The 19841-nt window shown below is 46.7% G+C and overlaps 1 protein-coding gene across 9 annotated transcripts in view; it reads left to right on the top strand.

Moving 5' to 3' along the window:
• Window positions 1-11759, top strand: part of LOC125745331 (MICOS complex subunit mic25a-like) — a 74343-nt gene extending 62584 nt beyond the window's left edge. Inside the window, exons 8-10 of one of the 9 annotated variants that reach the window (XR_007398622.1) lie at window positions 2739-2890; window positions 2976-3051; window positions 3608-3709. Coding sequence is in view for 3 of the 9 variants with exons in the window: in XM_049018084.1 (XP_048874041.1) it covers window positions 2739-2846 (108 nt within the window). In the remaining 6 variants the exon portion in view is untranslated. The other 8 variants (XR_007398623.1, XR_007398621.1, XM_049018084.1 and 5 more) reach the window with 8 other exon arrangements.
• The last annotated feature ends 8082 nt before the right edge of the window (window positions 11760-19841 follow it).

Raw genomic sequence — 19841 nt, 5'->3', positions numbered from 1 at the left:
ACTAACATCAAGTCCCCCGTCCTCCTCTTCCAAACTAGAAGCATCAGGGCAGCCTGTGCTGTGGTCATGGGTTTGTTTACCTTTCTAGGTCTGAGTACTTGTGCTTCACTACATGTGTGTGCATGACAGAGTTGGATCAATACCAGAACTTTGACTTTGATGTTGATAACAGCTTGGTGCCTTGGTCTTAATGTCAGATCGATACTTTAAAACAATCATTTGAAATAAACAGACCAACCGCAATAGCTTATATTTTTGTAACATTATCAGTGAAATGCATTTCTGTAGAACAATTAAACTCCATTCAATGCATAGATTTGGAAAATAACTAACATATATTATCCAAATCTGTTATGGCAACCCTTCCATATATTTGTATTTGTGTAGTTCATCATTTAGCCTTGCGTACTTTTCGACACTGGAGAAAGGAATGCGATTGTGAACTGGCATGTGGGCCTTAATTAGAAGCATGAAACGTAACATCACTGTCATATCTGTTTTCTCTTTTATCATCCACATCTGAGCACCTTTAAGTGTGTAAATCAGGGTGAGTGAGAAACCAAGGCTTCTCCAGGTTAGAAGTGTCACCGCCCCACCTCACCTTGTATCAGCATTTGCATACTGGGGCAGCCAACTCTGTGAATTCTCTCTTTTCATACAGTTTTAAAACCAAAATAACACTGTATCTCACTTTTGATATCCTGCCTGTCAGCTAGAGGTGGTCAGTGGGCAACAATTTCCATCTTCCATCTCTGTAGCTTGTCTGCACAAAAAATATGTGAAATGAGTGTGGCGATGTCCCTTTCCAAAGCAGATTCAGTGTGACCACTACGTGATGTAACGTCATGCAGTGTATTTTGATGTGTGATAAAGATGTACAGCACATTTTCATCGGAAATCGAAATTTGCTTGATACAACCGCGCCATCTTAAATTGACAGCATTGCAATATGATTCTGATACCGCTATTGAACGACATCAGTGTATGGGTGTCTCTTGGCCAGTTTGTGTTTGTCAGTTGTCTCGTATGTCTTTGGATGTGCATTTTCTGTGTGGTTTCTTGTGTTTTTGGTTATTTATTAGCTTCCGAATGTGTGTGTGCGGTTAATTATGTGCAAATAAGTGTTTTGTGCTGTGTAAGTGACCTACTCTGGCCTTCACTGTGTGACACATCATCTCCTTACGTTTTCTCCAGATCCGTTTGAAGTGTAGGGAATAGCCAGCCTGACCAGCGATCGCGGCTGGGTGCCTTCTGATGTCCTGGCGCAGGCACTGAAGCAGGCTGCAAGATTGCATTTTGTCCCTAAAGTTTGAGGAAGCTGTTTTAGATGCTGCCACCTGACAGCAGGCCTCTGTGTGATAATCCTTCTTGAGCAAGATGCACCTTTCAAAGGGACCCCCGCCCTCTTAAAACGGAACTTTGTGTCTTTGCATGTAATTAGCAGCGGCTGCTGGGCTCGGCTCTAGCAGCAGCTTAATGGGATTTTTAAGCTCTGTCTTTTTGTTTCCCTGCTTTGTTCTGGTCGGGGGATTATTTAAACATTTGTGCTGCTTGGCCCTTTGAGATTAAGTGAGCAGCAGGACGTGGAGAGCCGGCCCGCTCTCTGACTGGCTGCGGATTACTCTGCTCAGCTCCGCCAACATGCTGCCGCTCAGGCTTTGTTAGAACCCCCCCCCCCCAACAAGCTCCCCTAATAGATTCATTACATGCTTAAAATATATGGGCCAGGTGACAGTTCTCTCCTCCAACCCATGTCAGTTTTGTCTAAAAATGGAAATAAGGTGGCTGACCTGTACTGAAGGGGACAGCAGGATGCATTTGAGCATCTCTGGGGTCGGGGGTTGGGGGGGGGGAATGAAAGCCCTGAGTTTTCTGGCTCTCCTGGGTGACGGGAGATTTCCCATGTCAAGGGAAAGTTCGCACCAACTAAGAACCACAAGGAGTGTGACGGCAAGCTCAGTGGAAGGCTGTAATACCTTCTCCCTTGGTAGGCGTGGTGATAATCACACCGTGAAGGACGTCTTCTGTGGCAACTTACTCTTCAGCAGACCCATGATAGTTATGGAATGGCCCATAAGCACATTTGCAGGGAAGACTTTAGCACCTCCTTCCACTGGGCGTCAGGTTTTTGCCACAGTGCCCTGTGTTGCAGGTTTGAGGGGGTGTATGTAGCTCTGCAGGTTCAGATACTGTGCTTGGGATCAAGAGGTTTCCAGTTTCAATTCCAGGGTTGGTATGGTGATTTTACTGTGGGGCACCTGAGCAAGGCAGTTGCTTCAGAGATCGTCTGATCTACGGCCTCGAGGTCTGTGTGATAGAGTGCACGTGAAAACAGCTCTATGGGATATATCACCATGCAGAGGAATAGTGTTAGAGTGGTCTCAGCATGTAGACAGCCAAGGTTAGAGTGGTCTCATCATTCAGAGAGGCAGTTCTGCCTGCATTACTGGTCAACATGGCCTTCAATGTGAATCTGGGGCTCCAGTGGGCAAATTTGTGAGATATGCTCTGGTTTAATGTCTCCACAGTCATGGTTGTTTGTGGAAGGACAACTGAATGAGCTGTGCAGAATTGTTACAAACCTCCTCCCATCTTCAGACAGAAATGTGTCTCTTCCTTCCATTTATGTCTTTTCTCCTATCTCTCCTTTTTCCTGACTTATTGTTTCCTTTCATCACCACTGATGGAAGGATTCTGTCACATCTTGAGTGGCAATTTTGCGTTCTCCCTCTGCACAGATTGGCCTGCTGCCTTGCACAAAGGCATGGGTACGTCTGTCACTTTGGTGGGCCAGGACAGACGGACACACAAAGGATCTGGGAATTTTGGGTGACCTTCATAATTAGTCCTTTTGCCAGTTGCATGCTGACTGCTGACTCTTATGATCAAGGTAATGACGGACTGCATGAGCCCAGATAATGCACAGTGATTCTGCACATAGTCAATGACATTTTTTGCTTGGAATTTTCCCCCAGACCTCAGGAAGCATTGCACTCTGAGCAGGAAACATTGGCAGCATGAGTGAAGAGCACGAGGCCCAGCTGGGTCAAGGTCATGCATGAGTCTGCCGTTTTGCTGATGGCATGGGGGTCTGTGGCAGCCCTTTCAGAGTCTTATATGTCCTGAACCTTTTCCCTGAGCAGGTTCTTTAGCCTGAAATCTAACCATACGGGTCCTGTTAAAGAGAACTGGCAGTGAATTTGTCCAACCCACGCTTGCAAAGCCTTTGTTAAAGCCTGCTCCACTGATAGATTCAGCACGGGGGGTGGATGGAAGGGGTGGAGAAGAAAGGGGACTTAGATCTGGATGTGTACGTGTCCCATCCTATTATGAATCTCTGTTCCCGGCTAACAGTAATGATGGTGTGGCAACATTCTCCGAATGTTACATATCACGTCTCCCCACTGTCTAGGTAGTATAAATGTGTCCGAGGGTCCAGATAATTTGTTATTGTTTCTTTAACAAGAAGCAATATATTGCAATCGGATATAATCTCTCAGAGGAAATTTTGGATAGAATCCACTCATCAGCAGAGGAAGAAGCAGTGGTCACTCAGTGGCTGAAGATCACAAGGAGCTAACATCTGTCATCTTGTGTGCACGTGCAGGCTTACGTCTGCACGTTGTGGACATCAGACAGCCTGTGAGCGCAGCTGCCACCGACAGCGGACGGCAACCAGCCAGTCATCAGATAAGACATGCCTGTGCGCCGTCTCTCCTGATTCTTCTGTGGTTTCCTCTGGGTTCTCCAGTGCCAGCTGACTGTCAAGCCACTCTACCAGATTCTGTAGCTAGGTGAACTGGTGTCTTTCAATTGCCCTCTGTGGGTGTGATGGACTGGTGTTCATTTCATGGATGCCCTGTTCTTTCTGGGTTAGACTTGAAGCACTGCATTGAATAAATGGCTGTGGAAGAAAGATGGATGGATGGATGGATGGATGGATGGATGGATGGATGGATGGATGGATGGACGGACCGACGAACATACTGATGGATGGAAGGATGTTAAGCAATCATTGGATGCTCATATAAGCTGAGAGAATTTCAGTCACCTCCATCAGCTGGAGAGCCACCTGTAACAAGCGCTTCTTTAAAAAACTGCAGGCAGTATCGGGCCCCTGTGACCCACCCCGTGGCCTGCAAAGACGTCACCTGGGTTCTGCTAGCTACGCGTCCCCATAACGAGGGCTATATTTATCTGTGAACATTAGAGCCCTTTCTAGTCCGGATCATGATCTGGCGTTGTTCCCCTAAGGGCATCTTTTTAATTTAATTTAATTTAATTACTTTTTTTACAGCAGCTTATACTTGGCTGTTCAAGGTGCAACGCAATGTACAGCACCGTTAACGCACCTGCCTTACTGGAGAAAACTTAGTTCAGCCATTTAGCAGCTTTGTGCAGTTTATCTGGTTTTGCATTTTTTTTGGCTAAACATTCAGCAGTTTTTAATAAGAGAAATTTGTTAGTTTCCAATTTACAAAATTATTCTAAGAGCAAAGAAACAGGAGATGCTAACAACAGACGCAAGGGGTCTCTGCTCCCAAGGCATGCTGGGACAGGCAGCTTTCTTCTTGGGTGAGACCCAGTCATCACTCAGAAATCCCACAGGCGTCCTTCTCTTGTCCCTTTGCTTTTCTTCTCCTGGCTTCTGCCTGCATATCCTTGTTAGTCCGTTTCCCAAATGCAGGGAAGCAGTGCGGCAGAGACTTCTGGCAGGCCCCCCCCCCCCCCCCCATACACTTAACCTCCCTGTCGTTTGGATTTAAAGGTCAGAGCCATGTAATTGTGTGACCACAGGTCCGGAGTCTTGTACTTACTGTGTGAGACACCCTCTCAACCGATCAGGACTAGTGCCTGAACAGCCTCTGAGTGCTGCATCTGTGTCTTTGGGTATATTTGTGTATGCGTTGTTGACCCAAAGTGACATTTACACCTGAAAAATAGACTGTCGGGGCATATCTATTGCAATAAAATGTCATCTTTTTAAAAATAGTGCTGAAAATGCCAAAACAGGTTTTTAAGTTTTGTTGGCGGTACACGTCCTATAACAATAGTGAGAGTGTAGTCTGCACACTGTGTGCGTGTCTGCGTCTGCGCGTCATCCTGCTGTTTTGAAGGCGAGTGGGTTTGCGTTTCCATGAAGGATGCCGAAGTATAGAGCTGGGCTCGTGGGAAGCAGAGCAGAGCCGCAAGGGCTCCTTGGATTCCCCAGCCAGACGCTGCACCGCCTCGCTCTGGAATAATGATGACTGAGCTGCCCATTAACCCAGCATGATATGATCCAATATCAGCGTTTAGTCTGTCACAATCTGGCGGCCTGCTGATCACATCTCCTCTATTGGAGCACTTCACTCTTACTTGCGTGGAGTGAGATGATGATGAAGTGATTTAAATTATGATGATCCCCGTGCCGTTTCTCTTCCTTTTGACTGGACCTGCTCAGTGCGACAGGTTATTTTAGGAGAAGTAGTGAATCGTCCTGGATCTGTGGAGGCTTTGATAGCTGAAAAACAGCCACATTAATGGATAGATTAAAAAAGAAAACTTAGAGGCTATAGAAAAGGAGGAGTTTATTGACTGTGTGCTAGCCAGCCTCTCAGCCGGTGAAGAATTAATACAGCATAGCACATAACTGTGGATGCACCATGTGTGTAGTAATAACTTGTTTATTTCTATGGTCCTGTACTTTTCACACAAAGCAACAGTGACTTCAGTCCCTTCAGACAGACTCCTCTGTTTTGTTTTCCTTTTCTATTTTTGCACTTGTTGAATTATGAGGAGTTTCCATCTTTGATGAGAGATCCAGCACTGAATTGTGGGACAGCAGTTTGGCTTGTCTCAACTTCTAACCCTCCTTTATTGTCCAAAATGAAGCATGGGCAAGGTGCTGTTTCTGGTCTCCCTTTAATTAGCAGCTGGAATGTTCCAGAATGTGCAGTTTTTTTGTCTGAGGGCTCTGGCCCTTTTAATTTGGATGGTGTGAGCATAGGCCTGCTTGATGCAACAGGAGTATAGTGGAGTATAGCCAGAGCATGTATGTATAGACTATGCCTCATGTCTCCTTTAAGGAGCTCTTGGTGTCCAATAAAGGCTGGTTATTTGCTTCCCCCTCTCTCACCTTACACTGCTTAGGGGCCCATCTGCCATTCTTCATTCGTTACTGAGCCTTCTTGTGTGTCAGTCTCATGGTGTAAGTACAGTCAGGTGTAGCCTGGGCATTTTTGAGAATGTGTCACTTGTAAGCATGCATGCATGCATGCATGCATGTGTGAGATAGCAAGATGAAATGCGTGTTCTGTGTGTCTGTGTGTGTGAGAGAAAGAGAAGGAGATCTAGCACAACAGCCCACAGAGTGCAACTGAGATACTGTGAGTTCAGGAGCCAGTCTGCTCAGGCAAAGGGAGAAGAAATTGGAAGTTTCCTGGCCTTGTTCAAATATTTATTTAATTTTGAGTCAGAGCCAGAATATTCCTCTAGCTTGCCCCCTCCCCACTCTCACTTTCTCAGAGTGCTCCTCTAGCATGTGCCCCCCCCCCCCCCCCCCCCCACTCTCAGTCCGGCCTTCAGGCCACCGTGGGGCTCCCCCTGTCCGCCTCCGGCAAGCTGGGCAGCTAGCTTAGCAAGTGAGCCGCATTCCCAGTAACACTAATGAGGACGAGGTCTGTGCCCCGCCGAGGGGGCCTGTCACCCCCGCCCACCCATCTTTCATGTCTTGTGTGTTGAATCTGCTGAGAGCATTTTAGCCTTTTCCTGAATTGAATTCTCACAGAGGAGGTGCGAGGAAGAGAATCAGAGTGTCTGTGTGTGTGTGTGTGTGTGTGTGTGTGTGTGTGTGTGTGTGTGTGTGTGTGTGTGTGCGTGCATGCGTCGGGGGGGGGGGGTGGCTGGAGGAGGCACCAAAGACCATGAGAGGGGCAGCGCATGACATGCGCCCCCCCAGTGGTGTGATGGGTAATTTGGGCTTGTGCACCTGTTATTATTAATCTAAGTAGACTGCGCAATTGATGGTTTCTGAAGAGTCTGTAAAATCTAAATGTTTCTGATGGTATGGAAAACTTAGAACTAATTATGAATTTTCTCTTTTTGAAAGATGCTGGGGATCTAAGATCAAATAAATTGTGCTCTTGATTGTTTTATAACACTTTCACCTCAAGTTTCTGAGCCAGCTAATTATTTAATCTCCCCACTCATCAAACTCTCAGCAAACAGCGGTGAATTATTCCTTCTCATAGACTGTGCCTGTGTCAGAGACGCTTCCCTTCCTGGAGTATGTTAGCAATTAAACACAGTGACCTTTGGCGGGTGCTGATTGCATAGCTTGCCCCTCCTCCCTGGTCCCCACCTGCCGAGGCCAGCTCCCAGATGGGATTATCGCGGAAAGGTCATGGCGCGGCCATTGCGCTGAGCCCTCCCGCTGACCTTTCGGGGGCACCGCAGCTCCCGCTGGAAGGGCTCGCGAAGCAGAAGGTCGCCTTCTCGCCACGCTCCTTCCAGCTGCCTTGCAGCCAGAGGGCTGTTCGTGCTGCACATGCCAGAGAGGAGCCCTTGAGCTGCCGGGAGTGCTTGTGATGATCTCGTCTAACATGAGTGAGCAGGTTGGAGTTGGTATGTACTGTAACGCTATTCAGTGTAATGATGTGGCTAAACGCTGCAGCTAATGGCAGCCGTATAGCAGTGTTCCTCAGGGTCTGGGTGGGTGTGGCTATGCTGAGTGGGCCAGAAATGCCCCCCCCCCCCCCCCCCGTGGCAGTACTGTGGTTTCTCCCGTGCCAAGTGCACTGGAGGACTGCTGCAGCTTTTATTTACCAATCAGGTTTTGGGCTGTGTCTGCGGCAGCCCCAGAGAGACTGGTCACCAAGCTGAGAATTGGAATGCTTCAACAAATTAGTCTGCACCTGAAAGGATGTGGGTGGGGGGTGGGGGTGTCCGACCATCACGAGGCGGGGGGTGTCCCGACGTCACGCAGGCACTCAATAAAACCCATCACTTCCTCCTGATCCGCCACGACCAGAGGCCAGCAGCACGAGGTCAGATGGCAGGGGAGGCAGGGGAGGCAGCACTGAGATTTTTCACCCTAATTGAGTCGCCGTGCACGATGCCCAGGCAGCCACCATCACTCAAGCTCCCCGCGCTCACTGTTTATTAACAGCTCCAGATGACGGCGGATTCCTCCCTTAATCAAACCTGCTGCTGTCGGGCACTCTGCCCCTCGATTGTCCCTCAGCCCAGTTCCTCATGAATAGATGTCTGAGATTAGGGGGTTTGAAAGCTGCCCATGTCCATCATGATAGTAGTCTCTCCTGCAAATCGCCGTTTCTCTGTCTCGCCCAAGCATAGGGGTGGCTTATGATGCGTCCGCACATGCTTCATGCTGGCATTTCCTGCGTCTGTTCCTGGGGAAATTCAAATTACCTTCCTTATCATATAGAACAGTTTTATTTTTAATTTCACTGTTTTCCAAAAAATGTCATCCCCAAGCAAACATGCGCTTTGCCGTCCTCTTGCCTGACAGACTGAGCTGCCTTCCGCTATTAGCCAGTGTGGTTTGGAGAGTCCTTAGCCATTTGTGCTTCACTGAGTTATTTTCACGCCTGCCTGTAAAAGCAGCACTTGAACCTTCTGCCCTGCCATACTCAGAAACTGATTATTAGGATGAGCCAAATGAAAATGATGATAGCTCTCCTGAAAATCCTGCGCTCTCTTCCATCCGCCACACTCCCATGCCGAGTTTTGCGGTCGTTCCGCATCTGGGGGCTGCATCTGTTCCACTGCAATAGATATTAGCATCTCTCCCATCAGAAGAACAGAAGACTGACTTGCAAATTGTTTAAAAAATTAAGACTGTTACAAGGTGAGGGAGAAATGCATTGATCATTTTTGGGAATCTGGTGTCTCCACTCAAATATGCTGTCTTTACAAGTGAAAATCACTATATGTTTGGAAATGCGGGTGATGATTAATTTGCTTTGGAATGTCTTCCATGATGTTGCCTGGTGCTGAGCGCTGTCCTTACGCACTGTCTTTACGCACTGTCTGTACACACTCTCCTTACACACTATCATTACATGCTGTCCTTATGCACTGTCCTTAAACACTGTTCATATGTGTTGTCCTTATGCATTGTCCTTATGCGCTATCCTTACACACTGTCCTATCGTGCTGTCCTTGCACACCATCATTACACACTGTCCTTACACACTGTCCATACACACTCTCCTTACACACTATCGTTACACTCTGTCCTTACATGCTGTCCTTATGCACTGTCCTGAAACTCTGTTCCTATGTGCTGTCTCTAGGCATTGTCCTTCCACGTTATCCTAATGCACTGTCCTTACACATTGTCCTTATCCGCTATCCTATCGTGCTGTCCTAACACACCATGATTACACACTGTCTTTACATACTGTCCTTACATGCTGTCCATATGCATCCTGGTTCATTTTACTCAGTGTGTCGCTTGATACTCACATTTATGGGGGCTGTTTACTCAAGCTACTTATCTCCCTGGCTCCTAGTTGACATAGTGAGCTGGCCAGCTTTACCGTGGAGATCGATGTTTGTTTATGACAGACTGCACTGGCCATATCAACATCCTTCCTGCCTAATACTGACGCATCCAGTGCATTAATCTCTCCGGGTCTGCGTGAGGTTGGCCCTTTCACCCAGCCGGACTGCCAGGGAGACGCTATGCCATTACCCATCAGCGTGACAGAAAGGCAGGACTCCGCTCTCAGTCCGGGATGAACATGGCATCACCAAGTTTCAACACAGGCCTCCTCTTCTTATGCTATATGTCTTATATGCGTGGTTGGCTTACCAATGTTGGGGCAAACTAAGCAATGCTGTAACCCTTTGACCTAACCAGAGCTGTGATTGGTTCCTGCTCTGCCCAATTTCCAGGAGCTGCTGGTGACTCGTGGGTGAAGAGGAGCATGCCAACCACACCCTACGCAGTCCAGCCACGTTATCTCTCTGCTGGAGCAGTTTGGTACCTCTGAGGCTGCCCTTGCCTCTGCCTGAGAAGGACACCTCACTGTCAAGAGTGCCTTTATTTCTGCTGCTTTTTAACCTTGCTGTCTTCAGTTCTTTTTAAAGTAGCATCACAATTGAGATTCTTCCCCGTAAAACAAATCACTCCAAAGCCAAAGAGAGAGAATGAAAAGTGAATGAAAGGTTTTATTGTCATTTGAGACCTGATTTTAATAATTGACTCAGGAATGTCTCACCAGTGTATCAGACTCATTAAACCACGACCTCATGTGGACTAAGTTCTTTGATGGAAGTGTGGGCTGTGTGATTCTCTGCTGTTAATCGATGTGGGAGAAGATTTCACAAACTGTCATTTTCCCAGTCAGGACTCCAGCATCCACAGTCTGTGAACCATTGTTTCTGAAGTCAGGGTCGGGGGGACTTTCAGAGGGCGTACATTTAGAGGACGGAAGGCAATGTAGGGTGTAAACAGAACATGAAAAATGTCACATCAGTTTGCATCTTACTTAAGGGCGTGCAGATTGGCGATTGACTCGGATAAATGGCTGCAGTAATCGAGAAAAGCAAACAACCTCAGTCATGTCCTTCCTCTAAAATGTTTCTCACCTCTTTAGCTCCAAGCTGGTCAGTCATGCATACTGCCACAACACCAAAATCCATGGATATTAATGGCGTAGATTTGGGTATAGAGACATGTCCTTAACAATATTGTGGGAGTATTGTGTGTTTAGCGCTCACAAATACCCTGGGGTCGAATTGACCCCAAAGGCACATGTCAGGTGACTTCTCATTGTAACAAATTGTAGGCGCGTGTAAGAGTTAGGAGAGCTAGGGATGCAGGGCTGTTTTGGTCCCTACCATTGTTGAAACAAAAAAAACGCCCTTGATGCATATGCTCACAAACTAACACTTAGGCTACGTTCACACTGCCATGCTGAAGTGACTCAAATCAGATTTTTTGCCTTAATGTGACACAGATCTGATCTTTTCAGGTCTGTATGGACAGGCAAATATGATCTTTTCAAATCAGATTTGTGTCACTTTCATATGTGGTTCTAAATCGGATACGTATCTGATTCGCGGCCATGTGACCTGCATGTGAACGCTCAGATCGCAATTCGTGTGGCTTTTTGCTTACACGCATGTGCTGACATCATCAGCCTGCACCGGCAGGCTCGTACCCACACATCTCTGGGTGCAGCACTTCCAGCAATAACTGCAAAAACAGAAAAAGCTAGCCGCCTGACTTTTTTTCTCCTTTTCGACCTGCTCATGTACACTGATTCACGTCCTCCAGAGCAAAGTGCGATACATGCGTGCGCTACTAACACCTCCATTTTTAATGCCATGAGTCGTCCCATAGACATTACACTTTTTGTTGTTGGTGACGCAGTTGACCACTGTAAAAACGTATCAATGTGCGCATTCGTGACGTTTTGGAGGACTGATGCGTTCACATTGCAGTCAGATACAGGTCACTTGTAGTTATGAATGTGAACCGTCAAGATTTCCGATCTGAGCAAAAAATCGGAATTAAACAATGTGGCTGGCAGTGTGAACGTAGCCATACTGACAAGCAGTATTGGGAAGGTTACTTTTGAAATGTAATAGATTATAGATTACTAGTTACCCTGTTGAAAGTGTAATAAGTACTGTAACTATCTTGATTACTTCATCAAAGTTATGTTACTTATTAGATTTGATTACTTTTTGATTATTTTTCAAAGAAACATTTTAAACTGGGCAATAAAGCTGAAAAGTCCCAACTGCTTTGCTGACTCGCGTTTTCTGGAAATACGCCAAAAGAAGGCATTTCTGCACAGTGAAAAGATGCGAAGCAGCCAAATGAATGTTATATTCTTCAGGTAAGCTTTTTAATGAAAAAAAATATTTTTTGGATGTAATCCCTTTGTAATCAACATTTAGTAACTATGTATAATGCAATTATACGTTTTTTTCTCAGTAACCGAGGCACACATGACCATGTACACGACCATGCAGCAATACGCAAATGCTGTGCCTTGTTCCTTGGAGAATCCACACTGGATCCCTTGGAGGATGCACTGGTCCCTCTCAGCCTTGCTGTGTTACCATGGTGATGCCCTCAGTGACCCCACCGTGCAGAGGAACCTTACAGGTGACCTGGCTGGGCTGCCTCACCAGGGCCCATTTAGACAGAAGAATGATCCATTGAAGGGCTTTTCTGCTCAAACGTGCTCTTTGCCCCAGCTTCTCCCACACTCTGCCCCATCCCTTCCCACTCTTTGTTTAATCTTAGAACTCCAATTACTAGTTTCTAAAACTGCACCTCTAGTTTTACCCAAGCTGACTGAATTGGTGGTGTGAAATAAGCGAGCATGGGTCAGGCACTGAGACAGAGCTGAGAGTCGACAGCCCAGTAGAGAGACTCAGCCCAGGCAGACAGAGCCAATGAGGCTCCTGCGCTTAGCAGAAGAAGCCCATCAGGTCACGTTGGTACAGGGCATCTCTGTGTGGTCTGTATGCATGACTCTCCCTGTAATAAAGGGCTGCTTTGGAGCATATCGCCAAGAGGCATTTGCAAAGAAGAGCTCACGGAACATTCGCTACACATCGACGTGCTGTCCTACAGTGCTTAATAAGGGCTTCAGTCAGACTGCGTGAGGCGGGACTTGGGGAGTGCGCCTTGTTTTTAACCTTTTGGGGGGGTTGACTCTCGGCTCTGCATCTGCAGGCAGAAGCCTGTAATTATAGCATATTTGCCTGTGCCGGAGTCATTAGTTTGAACATGGATTTAGAGACACCTACCCACAGAGGATAATGCCCCCCCCTCCACTTTGTAAAAAGGGGGAATGCCATTAAGGTCCCTGACTTGGACTGGGCTGTGAGTCGTTCCGTCCGAGCATGTGTGCATATGTGTGCGCGTGTGTGTGCTGAGAAAGTAAGTGCTTTGTTACCAGTTCTTTTATTATACATTGTGTGCTATATGTGTGTCATATATCTAGGAATGGAACAAACAGCAAAATGTAGTTTACCTGTTGAAGTGTGTCATTTACGTTTGTGTGGCACCCTTACAAAGCTCTCTGCTGCTATGAGGTGGCATGCTGACACCAGGCACTGTTTCACACAAGGAGGCGTTATCCTAGTGATGGCCCTGGGATTTTTTCTTTGTCTCAGAAGTTACCAAATCAGCAGTCCCTAGTATGCTTACATCCAGGACTCTTTAGAGTTTAGGCCAGGTAATGAGACTACTGCAGTAATTAAACAATTCTTTATCTTTGGCTAATTAATGTTGTTTAATTTAAAAGACAATAACAATGTTGAAAATGTCAAATACAACAATAAATGTACTTTCCTGCTGTAAATCGGCGAAATCTGCTCCGTAGTACACTGTAGGCTTAAAACAGGATAGGCCAAAACAATGCTATGTGCAGTTTGCTAATGGGCTAGATGCGCACACTGCCTGTTTTCAGGGGGGGCTGTATGCAAGTCATAACCACAAGGATGGGAGAGTCCCAGAGCCCAGGCAGCTGAGTGCATTGCAGATAAGGGGAATTGTTCAGATAACATATCCCCTGTAAGCACTAAGGAGAGATGACAGGTCAAAGTGGGAGCAGCATCACAGGTTAACCACATCACTGCCGACCAGTAAAAGGTGCCACTGAGGTATTTGCTGTGGGTCCCTGTCACTAGATTTAGAGACGGGGGATGACCTCCAGGACCTCCTCCCACTTACTGACCTGCGCTGCTCATTCTGATAGGCTTTCAGGCATGTGACCAATCTCCCTCCAATTTTTGTGATGGATAGGGGTGAGATTTACAAGTTGGGTGTGGTGCACGTTGAACTGCATCGCACAGCGCCCTCAATGCCCGCCCCCACTGCTCTCAGGGGCAAACACATTCAACAGACTAAACAGTCGCTCCATGAGGCTGTCCTCCCCCAAACGTTGTATCTTCTGATGGTTGGTGACACGAGTCTGCAGCTCGCAGTGGAGAGCAGTGATGTGGGAGCTGAGATGCACTGTGATGTGCATGGCAGCTGCTTGGCTCTGGGGCATTTCATCTGAACTACATGCAGTGAATAGTGACATTGACACCCACAGCTTGGCACAGCCCTCTGACGTAAGCACTGCAGATATTTCAACTGGAGCTTTACTTGTCACATGTGACTGCAGTGTCCGTTCTGAGCTCCAGTTGCCGCGTCATATTAAACTGGGGGCCTCTACATGTCTCCCTGGAACACAAAACAAAAAAGGTTTGAATGGGATGAATGTCCCAGCGATTATGTGAAATTTTGAGGGACTGGGTGAACATTCCAGACCACACCTGAGGGTTCCTATTGACTCCAAACACAGGGGCTGTGTGAGAGCAGTTAAGGAGACCAGACTCTCATCAGAAACGACCAGTCTACTTTAACCACGTTTAAGGGTGGTTAAAATAGATTGTGCAGTCTAACATGCACCCAGATGTGCCATCTGCTTTAGTGCAGCCAAGAGCCTGGGCCATGGTTTCCATGCAAGCATCCTTTCGTCTGCTGATGTTATCTGGTGACTCCTCCTCGGGAGGAGAAGGCATATGATGTCACCGTCAGGTTAATGATAAAGCAGTACCAATCAGTACCAATCAGTACCAATAATGGCACACCAGTTATTAACTGCCATTTTGTCATTTGTTGGTACCCCCAAGAGTTGACGCATATGATGGAAAGCCCATTTTCATGTACGTAAGGCCTTGTCACAATACAGCAGACCCAATCCAGCTGACACCTATGGGGCTGCTCATGTTGATTCATACCTTTGTTGTTCAAAGATCTATGAGCAACAAACATTTCATTGATTGCAAATAAACTTCATTACTTAGGCGTAGGTAAATGTTGCATCAATAGGCTGAGCACTCGCTAGAGCACCAGTCATACTTGTCTAAAGACATCCTGTCAGAGCATATGCCAGGAAATACAAACGGGGCGAAGGATTAATTTTCTTGATTGGCTTTGGGAAGATTGACATTGCCGTTCACGGAAATACAAACAAACATTACAAATTCTTTACAAGACACATTTAATTGTACAGCTGTAATTGAGGGTAATAAGAGAATGCTTTCAAGATGTATTTATGAAAATCAACAAAAAAGTGATTAATGTATTTTTCTATTTAAATAAAGTGTAATTTTGTTTGAAATTATCTAGCTTTCTTTGCTTCTTCCTTTCTTTTCCTGGGATTTGGCAGGTTTAGATAGTGTACCGTTATCATTTTAATATTACTATTATTATTTAGGATTATTTCATGTCTGAATCCAGTGTAATTGAAAGCTTTGTTGGTGCTTCATCTCCAGCTTCTTTGCAGAAGAAAGAAATCACTGACTGTGACCGCGCCGAGGTTGCCACGGTAACCGGAACCTGAACGGCAAGCTCCAAGGCATCAGGTTAAGGGACGGAATTCGCATTGGAACCTGTGCATGCTGATCGAGATTTCCTCCGGAGCGGCTTTCAGTTACAGGTCCTCGTGGTTCCAAAAGTGTCTCCTCGTGGTCTACCAATGGCTGTGACCCCTACAACAGCACATGAGCGTGCAGAATGGAGGCAACTGGAGAGCACATGAAATTAGGGCACTTGAAGTAATCAGTCATGTAGAGTCAGTTGTGTGCTAGGACTGACCCAACAGAGGTACTGTCCAACCCCCTCAACAAGCAGTCACCATTCGCTTACTGTATCAAGGCTAGAGACACATTAGCTTCAAAAACTTCCAGGTTAAGACATTTCCTTCCCTTGCTTTGGGTCATCATCAAGAAAAGTCAATTTTTTTTTCAAATGTTCAAGGAACGAGACCCCTTTTAATAGTTTTTCACTATTTTCACTGGACACATATTACAGTAACAGAAGGCAGGATGGGGGTGTTTAAGCTGTAGGCTTCACGTACAGAAGACTCTTGGGGGCTTTAGCCAATGGGGTGCAGCAGAGGATGTGTCACATCTCCCACCTTCCTGTATGCATCACCTCTGTGGCCACAGTGTGCTTTTCCAACAGACTAAATGGATCTAAATGGCCTTTATATCTGGCCCTCTCCCACCTAAGTTTCTGTACTCAGGGAAGGTTCTGACCAAAGTCCTAATTAAAGTAAGACTTGTTCTGACAGATCTCATTCTGCTTTAGCAGCACTTGCTTTCATATTTAACTGAACTGCATACTTTAGTGCCCTTTGATTAAATGTAGGTTAATTCATAACAGAAAAGTGTTGGAGCCTAATTTAATTAGGTGCTGCTCAGCGTCCTCAGGGCTGCTAATGTTAGTCGGTACAGCTGGAGGTGCAGAGACACTGTGTTTACTGCCCGTATGTGATGGCCGACAAGGTTCACCCATATAGAACGAGATATGAGGACCTTTGCCCTTGAAATGCTTATGAGGAAAACAAATACAAAAGATTTTCTTAAATAGTCATTATGTATCACCTCTAATTAGTGAGTTTGGGTGCCGTGATCTGTGAGAGGATACACAAACCCAGAGACAGGCTGTAATTGTAAATCTGGCTATTGATGTATTTGAATAGGATTTTCAGTCCCAAGCCAGTGGCATTAATGCTCTTTTGTATTTATTCAAAACATGCAGTGCTGCTCAAACACAATGCAACCTCACAATTCAGCAAACAAAAGATCCTAATCCTGCTGATTAATGTAATCTCTGTGTCTCGACAATATGTAATAAGTACAGAACAAAATAACTTCTTGCTGTCTGTTTTCGTTTGTTTATCCCTGTTCCTGCAATGGCCTGGGCCACAGCCTCCTCACTATGAAAAGCAGCTGCCAGAAGGGGGAACCAGCTGAATGGGCCCCATCCCCTAGACACTTCAGATTGAGGTGTGGCCTGCCCTCTTCTTGCCACCTGGCATATGGGGCATTTAGGTGCATTGCGTTGTCCCAGCTGTCCTCAGTATACTTCACAGCACTTTGAGGGGGGTACAGGCTGACTGGGTCTTAACTCTGGTCCTGAGCACTTCCTGGGTTGATCCGGTCATGTATGACAGGACCATTGCCCTTGCGTGCCAGCTACCTCACCCCAGACACTCTCTGCACGTAGCTGCTGCCCCTGTTTACTCAGACGTAGATGCCCTCCTTGGGGAAACCAAACCCCTGATTGGTACTGCTTTATCTGCCTTTACATCAAGCCAGAGAGCTGCGAGCTGTCTGACAGACCCAAGCCAGCCTGGATAAGCAGCAGTGGGGAGCCCCCCCCCCCCCCCCCCCCATGTTTCGTGCAGCGTCCCGTAATACTGCTGCATAGGAAAAGCGAGGAGTGCATTTTACCAGGGTTCTGCCCTCTCATTACTGTTGAGTGTGGTCTCTAGAAAGCTAAGCTGACACTTGCAGGATTATCCTCTTGTCTTATTTCTTCCCAGTTTTCTTCCTTTTGTGCCGTCTCTCATTCCATTTGTTCTTTTCATTGTACTTAAATCCCTCCAGTTAACTGCTGCCTGTAGCCTGTGGAGATCTCCAATATTAGTAAAAACACCTGGATATATTCTGTAACTTAAAAAAAATCCATATCCCTTATTTCTTATGATAGGAAGAGGTAAACAATAGTTTGAATCAAGATGAAATTGTACATGAGTACTGGTTCTGGTCTAGAATGTTGTTGCCAGAATGATATACAGTAAGTGTGATATGATTTGGCCACCACTATAACTGTTGCTAATTTTAGTGGATGCCTTATTAGTTACTATGTCTCGGGGTACCTCTCATTTGAGCCCCCCGTCCCCTGGGCGCCCAGGCTGTAGGTTGGCTATTACATTCTGTGGGGAGGTGTGACCGTACTGTGACACCAGTAAGTCCGCAACGTGTATCTGCTGCATGGCCACACAGGGCAGGGAAGTCCCTCTTGTGATTGTTGCGAGCCAAGCGTTGCATAGCAACCTGCCACTCATTGTGAGGACGCGCCACGAGGGCTTATCAGGGGATCACGTTAAGACCTCTTGCTTAGCTGGCTGTCGGATCCTGCACACAACGGCATGTGCAGCCTAATCAAAGATCTTATCTAAACCCACGGTTAAAGCAGTTCGCTCACCCCTTCTGTCGAGATCTACAGCGTATAAGCACTGATGCCTCAGGTCACTTGGCTATACCTGGTCCAGTTTATCTCCAGATGTGGACTTCTTGGCTGCTGTAGCTGAGATGGACTGACCGAGAGCCCCTCAGAGACTCCCACACCGAGTCTCTGCGGTCTTTAAGACCAGCCAGCCAAATTCGCTCTCAGATGGTTCATTCCCAGCATGCATCTCTCTCCCGTGTTTCCTCTCGCCTCATCTCTCACTCGTCTCCCCAGGCCTGCTGCCCATTTGCTGAAGCATGTCAAAGCCCCAGGGAGCAATTACCTCTGGATAAAATTATTGCTGTCTTCCACTTGCTAGGGCCTTATCTCAGACTGGTCAAAGCCCTGTGAGAGGGTTACTAGGGCCCGCTCCAGTGACAGGTCACTGCTGAGATATGCCTCATTGTGACTGGGGTGTGCCAAGCAATGGGTTACTGGTGAGCTGGGGCAGGGAGCCAGTGTGCTGGGGAGGCATAGACAACATGAGTCCTAGGCTGAAACTTAAGGTATTAGTGATGCCATATTTTGATCTTATCTTATTTGCAAGCCCATATGTATCATTAAATACCGTCCCTGTCTTTAGCAGTAAAGTGTGATCAACAGCCTCAGTCAACAGCTTGACATGAAAGATCCAGAAAGTGTCTTAGGAGCTGATATATCACAATGACAAAGTTCTCACTTCCTGTACGCTTGACGAGTCACACTTTAGCTGCAATTCAGTGGCATTTACGGCCAGGGGCGCCTTGTTCCCATCCTGCTGGGACGGCGGTTTCAGGGTTCAGCGCGATCCGTGGTCTCTACATTCATCTGACAGAGCCAGTAAGTGAGGCGGATTTGCCTCAAAGCATTCACCTCATAAAAACATAGCTTGTAAATGGGGCACAAAAAGGTTTCCCTTTCCATTTTTTCCATTTCATGCCAGGTGATCTTGCTCACATAACACAAAAAAATTCCTTGACCCTTACTGTACTATGTCAACCAACCATTTCATTATAGATTAACACTTCTGAAAATGGACTATAGGAAGCACTTTGCCCGCTAGCCTGTTTTTTAGCCGCGGATTTTTTTAGAGCCCCGGGTTTTTAGCCTCCTTGTAGTTCTAAGATGACCACCTTAGCTATTGTGTGGTGAGTAGAATGGCTGCTGTTGTATCATCCAGGTGGGTGCTACACTGGTGGTGGATGAAGTGGCTCCCCATTGGTTCTGGAAAGTGCTTTGGGTGTCCTGAAAAGTGTCATATAAATGTAATGTTCATTCAGTTATTCATTAACCTAGCCCAGCTTTACCATGGGAGAACATGCACAGCTGAAGTATCCCTCTTTGGGGTTGGGGCTGTAACTACCTGGGTGGTCAGCACTTGATATATTGCCTCTACTATGTAGGTGCAGTTATTCAGTGACTGAACCACAATCACTCATCCACTAAACTCTCAAGTTGAAGCTTACTTGCAGAAAAGTTGGCTGTTCTTTTCTGCACTAAGTATTCATAAAAGGCCACACATTACCTGTGAATCTTTACTTAATGAAGGAACTCCTCTGGCTGTGTCTCTTTCTGATCTGGCCTCTGTCTTATTTGCTCTTCACGGCGGGGGCTGTCTGTGATGAGGCATGCTCAGGGTGTGGTCTCGCTGCGTTTCCTTTGCTGATTAATGTGAGGGTCCTCCCTGCAGGGAAGGCACAAGTGAGCCTTGTGTATTTCTGCTTGGGAGCGGGGGGCAGGTTGGGGTGGGGGGAATCATGACAAGGTTATGATTGCTTAGACGTAGGGGTCAGCTCCTGTGGGGTGGAGGAGC

Source organism: Brienomyrus brachyistius, chromosome 6 (assembly GCF_023856365.1).
Source record: "Brienomyrus brachyistius isolate T26 chromosome 6, BBRACH_0.4, whole genome shotgun sequence".
Classification (NCBI taxonomy): Eukaryota; Metazoa; Chordata; class Actinopteri; order Osteoglossiformes; family Mormyridae; genus Brienomyrus; species Brienomyrus brachyistius.
This window is presented reverse-complemented; position numbering and strand designations above follow the sequence as displayed.